Genomic DNA, 18302 nt, shown 5'->3' with positions numbered 1-18302 from the left:
ACTACTTTTATATGCTTTGCGGCAAATGAGGGTGACAAATTTATATTTTCTGGACATACGAGAAAAGACTTGAGATGAGCACATTTTCCCCTTAGTTTCTTGAAATTAAAAATCAACAAAAATTAGTACAAACTTTCATTCTATAGGGGTGTAATGTAAAAGAGTAAGTTCTCCGAAATTACTTGGCTATCACTCCATACCGCTCGCGCCTCTTCTTATGTTTAAACACACACAAACATACACAGTCTCTAAAAAAGGGCAGAAAACCGCTCCATTGCCATATATACTTCCTACACAAACATACGCAATCACACACCTAGGGTTTGCAGAAAATTAATCGATCGGAACGATAGGAAAGGAAAATAGAGAAGAAGAAGAATGAGAGGATCTTACTATACGTTTTACCAGAGAGCTTCCCATGCGTTTCGTGATTATCCTTCTCTGTCCAAACTTGTCGTAATCTGCACCATCAGGTCTCTTTTTCGGTTCTTCTGCTTTTATCTGATCGGTGATTGAAATGTAGATCGTTATCCTGATCGAAATTGATTTTTATATTCGGTTAACGGTGATATGATTTTATGTGTTTCCGTTTGTATTGATGTTGTCCTCATGTGAAGATGTGCGTAGGTTTTCTGCTTTTTTCCATAGATACTAATCTAAAAAAATGCCAGGGGAATGAGTCAGAATTGTGGAACCTTTATACGCGAAACTCTGCATTGTTGATTAAATCATGACCATTTCCCTCTATTCACGGTGGAATTTAGGATGCATACTTAGCGTTTCGCTTGTGGAAACTTATTGTTGTGTTTCATCTTTTCATTTGCACATATACGATGGGATTACTGTATAAGGATACGAAACACATGATAATTACTCTCAACGGCTTACTAATGGATTCATGTTTCATCATGTATTTTATGTACCCAGTGATGCCCTCTGTTTTTAATTGATAAGAGGCATCATTGAAGCCGATGATGATTTGTCCCCTTTGTTTTCAAAACAAATCTGAGAAATGTTTTATGTACCCAATGATGCCATCTGTTTTTAATATTACATACATATCACTTTATGCCAGCCATAATGTAATTCACATAGAAAATAAAACGAGAACCCTTAACAACTTGCTTGAATTGAGGTATATAACTAATTTCAAGGCTTCATTATATCGTTTTTCAACCTGTTTTTTTGTTGTTTGATTGCTAACTATAATTGGACAAATGCTCTAGTCTGTTAATAACTCATGTATATATCCTCTGTTTTGTTGAATCCAGTGGTGGTGGACTTGCAGCCTACTCTGATGTGAGGCCATTTGGAAACGTTTATGCTGATGCAGCTCAACCTGCCATCAAGAAAAAGAAAGTGGTAGTTCTAGGAACAGGTTGGGCAGGAACAAGCTTCCTGAAAAACCTGAAAGATCCTTCCTTTGATATTCAAGTCGTCTCACCTTGTAACTATTTCGCATTCACCCCTTTGTTACCAAGTGTCACAGTTGGCACTGTTGAAGCCCGAAGTGTTGTTGAACCAATCCGCAACATTGTCAGAAAGGTACCTTTTTTCACTCATTTCTTTTTCCATTCATTCTTTGTTACTGAATTTGCTTTTGTATTGCAGAATAACTTGGACTTTGGCTTCAAAGAAGCAGAATGCTTCAAGATCGATACAGCGAACAAGAAAGTCCACTGCAAACCCACCCAAAATAATAGCATGGGTGGTAAAGAAGAGTTCACTGTTGATTATGATTACCTTGTCATTGCCATGGGAGCACGTGCAAATACTTTTAACACCCCTGGTGTCGTTGAAAATGCCCATTTCTTGAAGGTATATTGTTTATTTTATATATGTGTTTGTGTATTATATTATATTTGGTGATATGCATGTAGGAAGTAGAAGATGCTTTGAGAATCCGGAGGAGCATAATCGACTGTTTTGAAAAGGCAAGTCTTCCAAGTGTAAACGAGGAGGAAAAGAAAAGGATTTTGCATTTTGTAGTGGTGGGAGGTGGGCCCACAGGGGTGGAATTTGCAGCTGAGCTTCATGATTTTCTCCATGAGGATTTAATAAAGTTATACCCTGATCTTGAAAAGTACATCTCCATAACACTTCTGGAGGCAGGTGATCACATATTGAACATGTAAGCATTACACAAAAGAGTTCGAAACATAACAACATGTAAGTTTCCAGATGTTTTTATAATATTATATGATTATATCTACGTGTGAAAGGTTCGACAAAAGAATTACTGCTTTTGCTGAAGAAAAATTCCAAAGAGATGGAATTAGTGTGAAATATGGATCAATGGTGGTTAAAGTCGCTGATAAATCAATCACTCTTAAAGAACGATCAAGCGGCGAAACTAAGCATATTCCCTACGGAATGGTTGTTTGGTCAACCGGAATCGGAACTCGCCCAGTCATCACCGATTTCATGAAGCAAATTGGCCAGGTTTGACCTTTGATTTTGATTTTGACTTTGACCCGACCCGGGTTCTTATTTCTAATTTTGTTTTTTCAATTATATTATAGGGAAACAGGCGAGTTATGGCAACTGATGAATGGCTTCGGGTTGAAGGAGTACCGAATGTGTATGCTCTTGGTGATTGCGCCACCATAAATCAACGTAGAGTGTTGGTAAGTAAGGTGTTTTTTTTTTAAATATATTAAAAAGATTTAAAAATGTTGATTTGGTTTAATATATTACGTTACAGGAGGATATTGCAGCGATATTTAGTAAGGCAGATAAGAGCGGGAGTGGAAAGCTGAATGTGGAGGATTTTAATGAAGTGATTAAAGATATTATCGAAAGGTATCCACAAGTGGAGATCCACTTAAAGAGTAAAAAACTGAAGAATTTTGTCCAGTTGTTGGAGACTCATCAAGGTGAATCTGCAAAACAAACAACTCTTGATATTGAAAAGTTCAAATCAGCACTTTCTGAAGTCGATACTAAAATGAAAAGCCTTCCTCCAACAGCACAGGTCATCCATCGATTTTATTTATTTTAATCAAAATCATTCTACTAGTTAAAAAAATAATAATAGCAATATCACACGTGAGTTGAGTTTAACGTTTAATGTTTAATGTTGTTTTGTTTTGTCTTAGGTGGCGGCTCAACAAGGGGAATACTTAGCTGAGTGTTTTAATAGGATGAAGGAGTGTGATGAGAATCCTGAAGGTCCGATTAGATTCAGAGATTCTGGTCGCCATCGTTTCAAACCTTTCAGGTATATTATTAATTGATTTTTGAAAATTAGTCAAACAATCGAAACTGAAATTATTTATTTAATTTTAAGGTATAAGCATCTTGGGCAGTTTGCACCACTGGGTGGTGAACAAACTGCGGCCCAACTTCCTGGGGATTGGGTTTCTATTGGTCATAGTACGCAGTGGCTGTGGTACTCTGTGTATGCCAGGTAGTACCTTCTTTTTTTTCGTTATATTATTATATATTGTTTTAAATACTAATTTTTATAAAATTATAATGAATGAATGATATGCAGCAAGCTAGTGAGTTGGCGCACTAGGTTTTTGGTGGTGGGTGACTGGGGGAGGAGGTTTGTTTTTGGAAGGGACTCCAGCAGAATCTAAATAATACAATGCCTACCTACCTACCTCATCATCAGCAAATTGGGAAGGGGGATATGTTTGTCATTTCACTTTTCTTTTTTAAAGTTTATTATGTATTTTTATTATGCATTATATAAGGTTCTATTACAGGGCAAAATCATTGTTGCTGTAAGAGAGAATTTGCATTTTGCAAAATTTTGTAACGTGAGGTTTATTGCTCTTCACATTCATTGTTTTGGTTTTGTTAGAAGGTGGCATGTCATATGCTTTCTAGTTTACTGTAATTTAGTTATAACAGTTCAATCAAGTGATTGGAATTGAAATAATAATGGTTTTTTTTGTAAAGTAATTAAAAACTGTTTTATATAAAAGATATTACATATAGAGCATGGCAAACATAGAAAATCAAGTAATATCAACAATTAATGAATTTGTACATTACATATAGAGCTGGATCACATACCTTTAATTTCAAAGAAGAAAGGAAGAAAGTAAGATGTAAATATAGTGATCCAGCTTAGTAACAATATCAGTAGCACACAAACGCTACAAATATGCTGTTTACATGATTTGTTAAATATCTAATATACACTTAATTTTTTTTATGTGAGTTATATCGTTATAAATATCTCCTCTGACCATCCAAATAATTCCTATATTGTATAAATTTTGTATTTTATTTTCAACAAATATTCAGAAGAAAGGGAGATTTATGAAAAGTATAGAGACCAACTTGCAATTTATGAAAGTTGAAAATTAATTTGATAAAGTTGTGGAATTTTCTCAATTCATGGCGGTGGTTGAATCGGAGAAAAAGGGAGAAACCGACATTGAATTGTGAAGAAGGGAAAATGTCAAAATGAGATATAAGAAAGTTTCTGCAACAATTAAACATCTATCTAGAAGGGAAGGAAATTGTGTTCCAATATTCAAAAATATAATTGTTCGACAATCTCCTTTTCCAAGATACAGTTTTGAAATCAATGAACAAGAAAACGTTATGAAGCAGTAGCACTTGACATTCACTTTGACGACTGTTTGGATTCAATGGTAGAAGAAAGTAACTGAATAATAGACAGAAATGAAAAGATGTGAAGACTAAAAGATATTGTTTTTGTCCCACATCGGCCACAAAAGAAACTTCTTCGTTGCTTATAAATTTCAGATGGATTATACTTGTCGCCGAGCTTGGTAACGTGAGCTTGTGACTCAAGTGAGGGCTTTAAAGTGGGCAGGACTGAGATTGAGCCATGTTTGGTTGGGTTAAGCTGTTGCAAAATCTGGCTTGCCCGTTCCAAGTTTGGAGTTGGATCATGTGGCTCGAGCGAAGGCTTGGGCTTCATGGTTCCTAGAGCAGAGGGCAATGCGTTAGGCTGGCTTCACAGAGCTGCGAATACTTCTCGCTCCGAACAGTGGAAGGATTACAAGCCGGTGCTCTCTTGGCCCATAATAACCAGCCTCGTTCCTTCTAATGGACTCCCACTTTTTTTAATTTTGAAAGTTTTAATCAAAAAATAATCATGATTTTCATTGGTAAATATTTGGTGCAGTCTAAAAGTAAATTATGATTAACGTATTTAATCTTCAATTGTAATATTGCGTTCTTATACTTGTATCTATATTATAATACTAGGCGAATTGCCCGCGCGTTGCGCATAAACACTTATATAGTTGAAGCTTTTACAAACATATGTTTTTTTTAAATATAGCAATAACATTACTGTTAAATTTGATATAATAATCCGTACACTAAATTGATATAATATATTGATTATTTTGAATTATATGATAATATATACATCCATTATAACTATATAATCTCAATCGTTTGAATGACTTCTACCCGCGAGTTACACATGAATAAAATTAAATATAATATATGGTTAATGTTATTTATAGTTGTTATTGTTAACTAGTTTTTAAAATTTATTTTCTTAATGTTTTAATTTCTATATAATTATTTAAAACGTCAAAAATTATTTATTGATTTTAAAGGTAACAATATAATCATTTATATTTATTTTAAGTTGCTTATTTAAAAACTTTTAACGACTATAAAAACATCTTTAAGAAATATTTTAGTTAAATTGAGATTACAATTTAGTTTTTTCATTTATCAGTACAATTTATCACTTTTATCTATTTACAAAATAGTCTTTGGTTTTTTAAGTGGAACCGAAATTTATATTTAAGTTGATACTGTAATTTTATATTTAAATTAACAATTTAAGTATTTTTACCAAACTGTTTAAAAGTTGTAACTTTACACTGATAATCGTTTACATACAATAACATTTTATATCTAATATATTAAGTATAATATGTTAAACGTTAAAGACATAACTTTATAAGTAGAAGTAAATATATTATTTTAAAATTGAAATTTTGTTTATTTATGATTACATTTTAGGTTTGATATTTATTTAACCTTATTAACCAACTTATAATCATTATTAGAAATATACTACAATTTATCATTTTTAACTATTTACCAAATATTTTTTGGGTTGTTTAAGTTAAACTAAAATTTATATTTAAGTTGACCTTGTAATGTTATATTTAAATTAATACTTTAAATATTTTATACAAATTGTTCCAAAATTATATCTTTAAAATGATAATGGTTTACATCCAACAATATATTAAAACTAATAAAGTATGTATAATATGTTAAAACTTAAAAACATGACTTTATAAGTAGATGTAAATATATTGTTTTAATATTGAAATTTAGTTTATATATGATTACACTTTAGGTTTGATATTTATTTAACCTTATTAACCCACTTACAATTATTATTAGAAAGAAATTGAAAAATCATGAGAGTTTCAAATAAATATGATAAAAGAAAAATGCATCAGAGTTTCAAATGAATGTGGTGAAAGGAAAAATATGTCATTTATAAGTATATAATGATTAGATATTATCACATTATATAGTTCGTAATTTAACTAGACCATATGGTGTTTGCATCGGAATATCAATCCCAAATTAAGACAAAGAATTTGGATTAAATGATGTCGTACCCAAGAAATAAAATTGGTCACTTTCTTTTTTGGAGGCCAAAAATTATTTCATTTTTCTTTTGAGAATAGGTTTTAGTCTACTGTTATAGAGGTGTCAATTATTCATTCGTTGTTAACATTTTAAATCATTCATGTTAAGAATTTTTAGGAATTATTGTTTTCTTTTTTCTTGTTTAATACTTTAATGATATCAACATGTCATCTAATATCCTAGAGTATAAGTAATCACAAAGGACAAACAAAGGAAAACTCAATGCACGAAAGTGAACGTTGGCAGCATAGTAGACAATAAAGATTTTGTTGTGTACGCATATAACTAAATGTCATGCTCAAGGGTGCCCAGAACGGTAAGAGTTATACGTGGTTGTAGTAAAGGGTGTCGGGATGGGGATAACGTGTGGTTTGATGTGGTTGTGGGATGTGTTAATGTTGAATTTACAACAAGACCATATCATAACAAAATGGTATGTATGATCTCGAAAGTTGGATAATCGTGTATCAAGAAATCTAATTGGGTTATTAACCATTAGTGGTTAAGAAATGATACCTTTCAGGTGCACTACATATGATGTAGGGTGGACCAAAATAACTCCATAGTAGTATCCATACATGAACATATTCAAACACCAACAAACGAGTGTTAGCTCTCAAACGGATAAACAAAGAAATTTAGGGTTTAGATCTAACAATAATTTATTTTCTCTCTTAACCTCAATTGACTACATAATTAATCGGTAACCATTAAATGGTTTATTACGGCTCCTTAAATATGGATGAGCATTTAGGTTTCATTAGGTTAGTTGATTCATACACAATAATGACATACTTTCTTTATATATTGTACAACCTCTTTAAAGTATAAATTGTTGTATATGACAAAAAAACCGATGTATATAAACCAACTCATTTTCATTAAACATTGCTTTCCTTCCCTAAGTGACATCTAAATGTACGTTACACCTCCTTGGAAATGAAAGGACCTATTGACTCACTTTTTTTGATTAATTTATTATAAATATTTTGTATGATTAATTTTATTGAATGTTACAATAGTTATAACATGTGCGTCCTAGTAGGGTCGGATGACAATGAAAGTGACGTTAGTATTGTTATCGGTTGACAATGAAAGTGATGTAAGTATGTTATAGTGTACATAATTCCATCAGTCTTCTTTGTCTCCATGGTAATTCCAACGATTTTCACAACACTCATTTCTTGAGCCCTGAGCCCTATAATTTTTGTTTGGAGGATTACCCACATGATTAGGAGGAAACTGCTCGTGTTATCATGGGTGGGATAGTTGTAGTTCATCAATAAGTAGTATGGATCGCGCTTTAAAAAAAAAGTGGGAAACGAGATGCTATGACAAATACTTGTTGCAGTGTCCCCATATTTATAAGATAACATGTTAATCGTATAGGCAATACACGATTACTGATGGAAAGAGATATACTACTTATTGATGAACTACAACAGGAACTACGACATCAGTGTTGGCAAAGAGATATACGTAGGTTTTTAGTTTATGGAAGTAAGTCATGATGGAAAAATCAACGACCATGAAATTTTTGAATCTTATTTGTAAGGTTGAATTGTGTGTGCATCTTTCTTATCACAAGAATAAGCCTTTTAGGTGGGTCTAAAGGTCATGTGTTGTGACCCATTTCTTTAGGATCATTTGGATCAAAGACTTGGGGATAATGTCATCTATCCATAGTTTGTCAATGGAATCGAGTTAATTCCATTGTGTTGTCGGTTTGTATGGTTGTAGTAGACATGTTATTTATGTGATAGTGGACGGCAAAATTGTTGTAATGGGTCTTAAGTAGTCCGTACCAATCGTCATGATTGAGTTCATAAAGAAAAAGGGTAAGATGGATGAATACCTAGAATAAATAGTTGTTACCGACCAGAAGAGGGGGGGGGGGGGGGGGGGGGGGTTATAGGGTTTGGGTCGTGCTATTTGAGAAAGATATGAAGAAGTTATTGAAGGATTAGATAGATGCACTGATACTATAAAGATAAGAAGGTTTACGTGATGATGTATTCTTAATTTCTCATCATAATACTATAAATACAAGATACACGAGGCCATATGCGAAGACTAAAAGATGTACCAAAATATAGTCTAATGAACGAGACTCATATCCAAACTCAAATTTCTAGTAAAAACCTCAATCTTATCCTCTTGTACTACTTATATCCTTTAAATTCCATGCATATTTTTTTCATTTCTTTTATGGTGTAAAGAAACGATAGTGGATCGTTGAGAAGTTTATATTCCATAATCATAGAAAACCTGGATTATTAAAACCACCCCGTCAACATACTCCTTTCCTTCTTTCATGACACCCATCCATATTTTTTTTGTTGCTAAAAAGCTTAGCAGGTTTGGTCTTTGCAATACAACAAAACTACTCTTACAAACATTCATCCTTTTACAGCCACATCTCTTAACACTTATATTGCCGGTCATTCTTTGTCACAAATAACACCATTAAGATCTTTTGTTATGCTTTTGAATCTTAGATTCTACATTGTCATTGCAATGTTTAAATGACAAGTTTGTATTCTTATTGTTACATAAGTAAAAAAAAAATTGTAACATGGCCCTTTGGCTTTGAAATTAAACATTATTATAACAAATAAAAAGTTTATGTTACATAAAATTTAGAGATAACTACACATATGGTCTTCTGATTAGTATTTTTTTTATTAGAGTCCAAGAAACTTGAACGTGTAAAAATAGTTTTTCAGCAGTGTTTAATTATAGTTTTGGTCCATGATTGTAATTAGGGATGTTATTCGGGTCGGAACCGAACCGATTCGATCCGAACCCGGATAACCCGAAAATTGAATAAGGGTAATTGCATGAACTGAAAACCGAACCGATTAACCACTATGAGTTTGGTTCGGTTCGGGTATTAATCGGTTCAGTTCGGTTATTATCCGAATAACATGTACAAGTTGATTAAGGGCCTAATATGTCCGAAAAAAACGAATAACCTGTATTAGGATTCTATAACCCGAATAATAAAATAATAATGTACTTTAATACATCAACATAAAACATTCAAAGACTAACATAACACAATAACACATTGAAAGAATAACATTTACATAGTAGATTAACATAATGAGAATTAATTTCTTACTTGAGTTTCTTGAGTTGAAGCCCAATTTTCTTTGACTAGACAAAGTAGGAATTCGTGAATCCTTAGAGAAAATAGGAATGATTGATTTTTGAAAGTTTGAAACAAGAGAAATGATCGACAAAAGTGATTTCGAGTTTGGAAGTAGATGAGAATATTGGTCGATTTTGAAAAGACGATAACGAGTGTCGTTTTTTTATTTATTTATTTATTTATTTTTATGAACGAAGATGACAAAAATGTGAATCATAATTTTGTATTTTTTCGATTAGAGAAATGGGAGGAAGAATGTTTATTCGGGTCGGGTATTTAAAACCGAATAAACTCTTGTTTGGGTAACCTGAACCGAATAACCTAAGAATCGCATAAGTATCATATACATACCCGAAACTCAAATCAAATTGTTTATTCGGGCCTAATCTGGTTCGGTTCGGTTCGGATTTTCGGACCAAAATTTCATCCCTAATTGTAATACTGTTACTTTTATTTTGTTAAACCATTATAAAGATATTATTTTGCCCTTTATTCTATAATTTTATTAATTTATTAATATTAATTTTTTTTATTATCACATAAAGATTAAATGTGAATTTTCCTTCTTACAGTCACTTGAAACCTCTGTCCATCTCATCTCTCGTCTCTGGAGTAAGGGTGAGCATTTACTTCTAGACCGAACCTGGACTCGTGTTTTTAGGTCCGATTCTTGGTTCTTTGAATCATGGAAAATGGATTTAGGTACAAAATCGAATAAGTCTGGTTAAAGTCCATGTGTGGTCCAATAGGTATTTATTTTAAAGTAATAAATAAATTAACTTTGGTAGGGCTTCAACAAGTTGTACCATATGCACCTAAAATTGACTGGTCCAACAAGCACAAGAACCAAAAAATCCGGACTTGGACCCAGTAAGTTTCAATAGGTCCGTTCCATAGTTTAGTAATTTCTTACAAACTGGTTCAATCCAAAAACCGATTTCATTCCGATCCAAAAGGTCTCCCGTGGTGTCTCTATTTTATGGCATAAGAAGAAGGGTTTTTTATCGACATAGTAGCTCTTTGCAATGTGTTCAAATAACTAAATAGAAGATTAATATTTAAATTAAATATTTACTTAAATCTTCCCATTTTAACTTCTTTCGCGAGGTTTTGTTGTATGAAATTTAGACAGAGACGAAAAATAGATATTGCGGAGAGGGGGGATCTTCATCGAGTTGAACCAGGTTTGATTTCATCTTCTCAGAAGATTAATATTTAAATTAAATATTTACTTAAATCTTCCCATTTTAATTTCTTTCGCGAGGTTTTGTTGTATGGAATTTAGACAGAGACGAAAAATGGATATTGCGGAGAGGGGGGATCTTCATCGAGTTGAACCAGGTTTGATTTCATCTTCTCAGAATCAAACCAGATTAAAACTATAACCTAAAAATGAACATGTGCTTTTGAAAGATGAATTGGGCTTTTGAAAGAGAAACATGAGGTCTGTGAAGTCATTCAGTTGAAGCCAATTATGAACCCCTTCCCCTTCTCCCTCCAATACCCCAAACTCCTGAGATCTCGTTTCTATGCTACACAAATGGCGCCTGTTATTGCTTGCTCGAACACTTCCCCCCCCCCCCCCCCCTTTTTTTTGTATTTTTATGTAAAAATTAAAATGTCTTGTTATATTTAGGGATGTCAACGGAGGTAAACGGGATGAGGAGTGTATCTCCCGCCCCCACCTCCGAATCTCCTTTATTACCCCCACCCCCGCCCCTGTTCCCCGCCCCCGATTGCTTTTGGGTTGTCTTTTTTATTTTTTTAGCTAAAAGAAGTTGTTATTAAGGCTAAAATAAACTATTTTTTAGGTAACAGATAATTATTTATAGCAGAATTTTATATGTTAAAAATAAAAAAGTTACGACATTTTAAAAAATTATACTAACAACTTAAAAACATGTTTTTTGATTATTTTTTGAAGCTCAAAATACTGTTATTATTTATTATATTTATATTTATTAACGGGGCCGCCATAAGGGTTTCGGGATGGGATTGTCTACCCTCACCTCCACCCCTGAAATTAAAAATGGGGTTAACCTTGCCCCCACCCTGTCCCCTCCCCCAAATTTTTTTAGGGGTTTCATTTGAATTTATAAAACTAAAGGTACCTATGTTGAACATTTATCCTGAAAATTTGCTAATCTCAGTCCTACGCTCTTGGCAGGTGGCGACTTCCTCTCACGAACTCCTCCCTTCACCTCGACGGACGGCGAGCAGAGTTCGTATAAATCGATGATCTTCGTTTGATCCTGTGGTCTTCTTTTCATCTTCTGTAAGCCTTTTGTTCCACAATAGTTATAATTTACTGTAGTTCGTTGAAAGTTTCAGATAATAGATTAATTGTTAATTGATAGTATTGTAGTGATACTTGTAAATTGATAAGTAAAATGAACGTAATTGGAGATGAAATTCTACTTTCTGAAAGTCTATAATTGAGTCTTGTTTGTAACAAAAACGGTGAGTTGGATTATCTGTCTATCATAGGTATAGAATCAAATTGCCATTGCACAGGGCTCCCTAAAAATAAAGGGCCCAAATTTTCTAACATCCGTATGCATCTCTTGATCTGAAATATTGAGCGACAAATCTTAAAGGGGTAAAATGGTTATAGAAAAATAAGCAAAATGAGGGAAATAAGGAGGAGATAAGTAGACGAACTCCCTACTCCAAATCAAAATCTCGATTCTTCAGCTTCCAATCAGCAATCGCAAAAGCAGCTAAACATCATACAACAATCGGCAATCTGAAATAAGGTGTGAATTGATTTCTAGAATTTTATATCGGCTTAGCCTGGGCAATCTTTTGATTGTGTTAATCGTTTCAGTCTATTTCATCATCTTCTTCCCCAATTCTTCCCTGTCTCCTGTTAGTTAACTGAACCCTAATTTCCAATTCTCATCAGTTTCATCAACTAACAGATTCACATTTCCGCATAACAACATTTATATGTGAATAATGTTGGATGTATTTATCTATGGATGTGGTACAAACACGGAACACATAAATTTGGCATCATCCATGAAAAAACCATAACTGCATGATGACATTAGCGAAGCATTTCTTTTCTTTTTGAAGTTTTGATTTTGTCCCCTGGATACAGGGCTCTGGAGAAGATGGACTTAAGACAGGTATTTACTGTAGATCTTCTAGAAAGATATGCAGCAAAAGGTCATGGAGTTATTACTTGTATGGCATCTGGAAACGATGTCATTGTTCTAGGAACTAGTACTGGATGGCTAATCAGGCATGACTTTGGTGGTGGTGATTCTTATGGTAATCTCCTTAATCTTTTTTCCTTTATTGTTGCATATAAAGTTTTTGTTTTTCTGAAAAAATACTAATGAGTAGCTATATATATATATATATATATATATATATATATATATATATATATATATATGCCATTATATATGTATAGATACTGATCTCTCCACTGGTCGAGCTGGGGAGCAATCAATCCACAGAGTTTTTGTTGATCCTGGTGGGAGTCATTGTATAGCCACTGTTGTTGGCACAGGAGGTTCTGATACATATTACATGCATGCAAAATGGTCAAAGCCCAGGGTTTTGGTCAAACTCAGGGGCCTTGTAGTCAATGCTGTTGCCTGGAACAGACAACAGATAACAGAAGGTGACTTCATATTTTAATCCTTTTCTTTTTAAATGGATAATCATATCCCTCATCTGTTTCTTCAAACAGCTTCCACACGAGAGGTTATACTTGGCACACAAAATGGCCAACTTTATGAAATTGCTGTTGATGAGAAAGATAAGAGGGAGAAATACGTAAAATTTCTATTCGAATTATCTGAATTCCCAGTGCCTTTCGAGGGTTTGCAGGTGTAATATATTCACTTCACTATTCCTTTTCATCTTTTCTCTAAATCACAAGTCTTGTTCTTACTTTTCTTAATTTGTTGTTTTCTGTAGATGGAAACAGCTAGCTCAAACAATGGAACTAGATACTATATTATGGCTGTAACTTCAACAAGACTTTATTCATTTACTGGTATTGGATTGCTTGAGGTAAGTCAACACTTGTGTTTTTAATCATAGAATAAAGTAAATAATTCTTATTGAACCTTTTTTTTTTCAACGTAGACAATCTTTGCAAGTTATGTAGAACGTGCAGTGCATTTTATGGAGCTTCCTGGAGAAATACCAAATAGGCAAGTGCTCTATACTCTATAGTCTATGTATATTCTTCACTTCATAGTTCATACTCTTTAAACTAATATAAAATCTGTTTCCATTTTGGTTATCATGTAGTGAGTTGCATTTCTTTATTAAGCAAAGAAGAGCAGTGCATTTTGCTTGGCTTTCTGGAGCTGGTATTTATCATGGTGGTCTCAATTTTGGAGCACAAAACAGGTGGAGTTCAAATGAAATGTTTATTAGTTGAAAATTTTGATGATGATTTTGACTTTACTAATTGAAGTCTCTGTTGTTGAAACTTGAAATGATGATGAGAAGAACCCCAAATGGGGATATAAATTTTGTGGAGAACAAGGCTCTTTTGAGCTATTCAAAGTTAAGTGATGGTGGGGAAGTGGTTAAACCTAGTTCTATTGCACTTTCAGAATTCCACTTTTTGCTCCTAATTGGAAACAGGGTCAAAGTTGTAAATAGAATTAGTGAGCAAATTGTGGAAGAACTGCAGTTTGATCAAACTTCAGAGACAGCATCAAAAGGGATCATTGGGCTTTCTATTGATGCATCTGCTGGCTTGTTTTATGCGTATGATGAAAACTCAATCTTTCAGGTTTCCTTTATGAGTTTTCAGTTTCCATTACACTTAAATTATCATTCACCACATTTTTTTCTTTTAATTCTGATTAATATTTTACCTTCCCTTAGGTGTCTGTAACTGATGAAGGGAGAGATATGTGGAAAGTGTATCTAGACCTGAAGGAATATGCTGCTGCTTTAGCAAATTGCTCTGATCCTTTCCAGAGAGACCAAGTATACTTAGTACAGGTCAGCAACTCTTCTATTATTATTATTTTTTTTTATCTTTATAGATATTATTAGTTCTATTTACTTAGCTTAAAGTTAAACAATTTGTATTGTAGGCTGAAGCTGCTTTTTCATCAAAGGACTTCTTTAGAGCAGCATCATTTTTTGCTAAAGTGAGTGTGATTCTATACTCTAAACTCTAAACTGTAAAGCAATATTAGGGTATGTTAAGATTATCTGATTACTTAAGTAATTTTATTTCAGATAAACTATGCATTGTCATTTGAAGAGATTACATTGAAGTTTATAGGCATAGGGGAACAGGTAAACGTCATACTTTTTGTCTTTTTCATATAATTGAGTCTCATTTTGTTATTTTTATTTTCCTTTTAGGATGCATTAAGGACATTTTTGTTGAGGAAGCTTGATAGTCTTGTGAAAGATGATAAATGTCAAATAATGATGATATCTACATGGGCCACTGAACTCTACCTCGACAAGGTTTTTTTTTTTCTAATTTAAATTCAATGGTTTATCCGTTTATGTATTTAAAATTTTTAGTATAATAGTTAATTTTGGATGTGATTGATGTATGAAATGTATATAGATCAATAGACTACTACTGGAAGATGACTCGCCACATAAGCGTAATTCAGAATACCAATCTGTCATCATGGAATTTCGTGCTTTTCTCAGTGATAGTAAAGATGTGTTGGATGAAGCAACTACAATGACACTACTTGAAAGGTTCATATTTCATTCATTTTATTACTTCATTTTACAATTTCCATAACAAATGTATATATTTTCAGCTATGGTAGAGTTGATGAATTGGTATATTTCGCTAGTCTAAAAGAACAACACGAGATTGTCATTCATCACTACATTCAGGTTTTTCTTCAATTTATTCCAAAATTCAATACTCTTCTTATCACACACACACACACACTGCTTTTTGAGTTTAACCAAGCTTTTGTTCCACTTGTGTAGCAAGGAGAAGCAAAGAGAGCATTAGATGTACTTCAAAAACCAGGTGTTTCTGTTGATCTTCAGGTAATGCAGAAAATTAATCATCTTTTGGAATATATAATGGTAATTTAATTTATTTTTATTTTATTTATTCTTTCGTGTGTTGCAGTATAAATTTGCTCCAGATCTGATAATGCTTGATGCATATGAAACTGTTGAGTCATGGATGACCAGAAATGACTTGAATCCAAGAAAGCTTATTCCTGCAATGATGTCTTATTCAAGTGAACCCCATGCAAAGTAAGTCTACCATTTTAAATAAATAAAATACATTGCCTATATTAGTAAAAATTAATATTTACCTCCAAAATATGCAGGAATGAAACACATGAAGTAATCAAGTATTTAGAATATTGTGTTCATCGGTTACAAAATGAAGATCCAGGTGTTCATAACCTCTTGCTCTCTCTATACGCAAAAAAGGTTCTTTCCTCATCATTCTCATCTATGCATTCATTTTATATGAATTAAAAAAAATAATAATAATAACAAATTCCATTATTCATTCAAATACATTCAGGAAGACGATAGCGCCCTTCTGCGATTCTTACAATGCAAATTCGGTAAAGGACGATCTAACGGCCCAGATTTCTTCTATGATCCTAAATACGCGTTGCGTCTTTGCCTAAAGGAAAAGCGTATGCGCGCATGTGTCCATATTTACAGCATGATGTTCATGCATGAAGAAGCTGTAGCACTTGCTCTTCAGGTAAAATATATATTTATATAATATATAATTATATTACGTACCATGTTCTCATGTTTGACTTTTGTTGACCAAGGTTGACCCTGAGCTAGCCATGGCTGAAGCAGACAAAGTGGAAGATGATGAAGACTTGAGAAAGAAGCTTTGGCTTATGGTTGCAAAGCATGTTGTTGAACAGGAAAAGGGCACAAAAAGAGAGAACATTCGAAAGGCAATTGCATTTTTAAAGGAAACCGATGGTTTGTTAAAGATTGAAGATATCTTACCTTTCTTTCCGGATTTTGCACTAATTGATGACTTCAAGGTAACGGTTTTTTATTTTATTTCATGCTCTACACAAATACGTTCACATAATAAAACAATTTTCTTTTTTTTAAAATATAGGAAGCGATTTGTTCGTCTTTAGAGGATTATAACCAGCAAATTGAGAAACTGAAAGAGGAGATGAACGATGCGACACATGGAGCAGATAATATAAGAAATGACATCAGTGCCCTTGCTCAAAGATATGCAGTTGTTGATCGCGATGAGGAATGCGGGGTAAGTAAATGTAATTGTTTTTCTTGAAATGAATATTTTTATTTTTATATTTGTTATCAGAAAAAAAAAAATCATGTTCATGTTTGTAATTTTTTGAATAGGTTTGTCGGAGGGTAATTTTGTCCGCAGGGGCGGATTATCGAATTTCAAGAGGCTATACAACAATGGGGCCCCTGTCCCCTTTCTATGTGTTCCCATGTGGACATGCGTTTCATGCACAATGTCTTGTTGCCCATGTTACCAAATGTACTGACCCAAATCAAGTAAGTAGTTTTTTTTTTTAAAATAATATTATTAAACATTGTTTATTTTTTATAAAATGAATTTATATTATTTTGTTTTGAAGGCGGAGCATATACTGGATCTTCAAAAGCAACTGACTTTAATGAGTGTTGAGCCGAATGTAAATGGCGGGTTAAATGGTGTTGCTGATGACTCCATCACAAGTGTGGCCCCTGTTGATAAGGTCTGTATAAATTGTCATTTGTTATCATTACTTTACACGTTTTAAACATGATTTTATTTTGTCATTTTTCAAGTTAACTTTTTTAATGATGAACAAACAGATACGATCAGAGTTGGATGATGCAATAGCGAGTGAATGCCCATTTTGTGGGGATTTAATGATAAGTGAGGTTTCAAAGCCATTTGTTTCACCTGAGGAAATATATTTGGCTTCTTCGTGGGATATTATGTCCAAGAATGTTGGACCTGAGAAGGGAATTTCTTTTGTCGTATAGAACACACCATGAGTTTTTTTTTTTTTTTTTGTGTGTGTGATGTGTTTCTTTCACTTGTGTCGATATGTAGTGTGGGTTTTACCTGATAGAAATATATAAACACCATGATAATTATTGTTCCTAAAATGTTATTTAACCTGAGTTGTATTTTGAGTTTTTAAGGCTTATTTAAATTGCAGCATTATTTTTTGCTATTTTATGATGTAATTAGTTCTTTCATTATATTTTATAACTCAAGAAGAAAAGGGGAAATTGTAAAAATAGGGTTTTGTGGTTTTACATATTTAAGTAATTTCTAAATTTGAATATGGACATGTATTTTCCTTGTTTAAAATTTGAAGGGGGGAAATTGAAAAAGGTTTTCATATAGCTTAAAGCATAAATCACTTGGTCTCACACATTTAAAAGTTGTAATTTTGATACGAAAAGATTTAATTAGGACAAGGTTTAGTCAGGCTAGCTACTAAGCTTAGGGATATTAAAACTACAACAATCGCTCGAAATTCTTTATGGAAAACATTTGGATCATGTTCTTATCACATTAAATCTGGAT

General features: G+C 33.0%; 2 protein-coding genes across 4 annotated transcripts; both read left to right on the top strand.

The window, feature by feature from the left end:
- The first annotated feature begins 262 nt into the window (after window positions 1-262).
- Window positions 263-3841, top strand: LOC145092304 (external alternative NAD(P)H-ubiquinone oxidoreductase B3, mitochondrial-like). Its single transcript, XM_079030233.1, has 10 exons — window positions 263-473; window positions 1272-1545; window positions 1612-1818; window positions 1881-2131; window positions 2223-2442; window positions 2523-2627; window positions 2705-2974; window positions 3099-3220; window positions 3290-3409; window positions 3497-3841. The coding sequence occupies exons 1-10, from the start codon at window positions 379-381 to the stop codon at window positions 3582-3584; spliced, it is 1752 nt and encodes a 583-aa protein (XP_078886359.1). The 5' UTR covers window positions 263-378; the 3' UTR covers window positions 3585-3841.
- Window positions 3842-11910: 8069 nt separating this feature from the next.
- Window positions 11911-17943, top strand: LOC145092303 (zinc ion binding protein). Of its 3 annotated transcripts, none has more exons than XM_079030231.1 (24): window positions 11911-12050; window positions 12390-12531; window positions 12879-13051; window positions 13197-13409; window positions 13479-13618; window positions 13709-13804; window positions 13880-13947; window positions 14048-14149; window positions 14252-14540; window positions 14636-14755; window positions 14851-14907; window positions 14999-15058; window positions 15128-15235; window positions 15342-15481; window positions 15547-15625; window positions 15725-15787; window positions 15873-16003; window positions 16081-16186; window positions 16284-16472; window positions 16546-16773; window positions 16854-17009; window positions 17111-17272; window positions 17356-17475; window positions 17576-17943. In XM_079030231.1, the coding sequence occupies exons 3-24, from the start codon at window positions 12892-12894 to the stop codon at window positions 17747-17749; spliced, it is 2961 nt and encodes a 986-aa protein (XP_078886357.1). In that variant the 5' UTR covers window positions 11911-12050; window positions 12390-12531; window positions 12879-12891; the 3' UTR covers window positions 17750-17943. The 3 variants fall into 3 exon arrangements, with proteins under 3 accessions (XP_078886357.1, XP_078886356.1, XP_078886358.1); XM_079030232.1 differs by having other exon boundaries at window positions 11918-12050; window positions 12373-12531; XM_079030230.1 differs by lacking the exon at window positions 12390-12531.
- Window positions 17944-18302: the final 359 nt, after the last annotated feature.

This window comes from Lactuca serriola, chromosome 3 (assembly GCF_051521515.1).
Source record: "Lactuca serriola cultivar US96UC23 chromosome 3, Lser_US96UC23_V15, whole genome shotgun sequence".
Taxonomy (NCBI): domain Eukaryota; kingdom Viridiplantae; phylum Streptophyta; class Magnoliopsida; order Asterales; family Asteraceae; genus Lactuca; species Lactuca serriola.
Note: the sequence above shows the minus strand (reverse complement) of the source record. Positions and strands in the feature narration are given on the sequence as shown.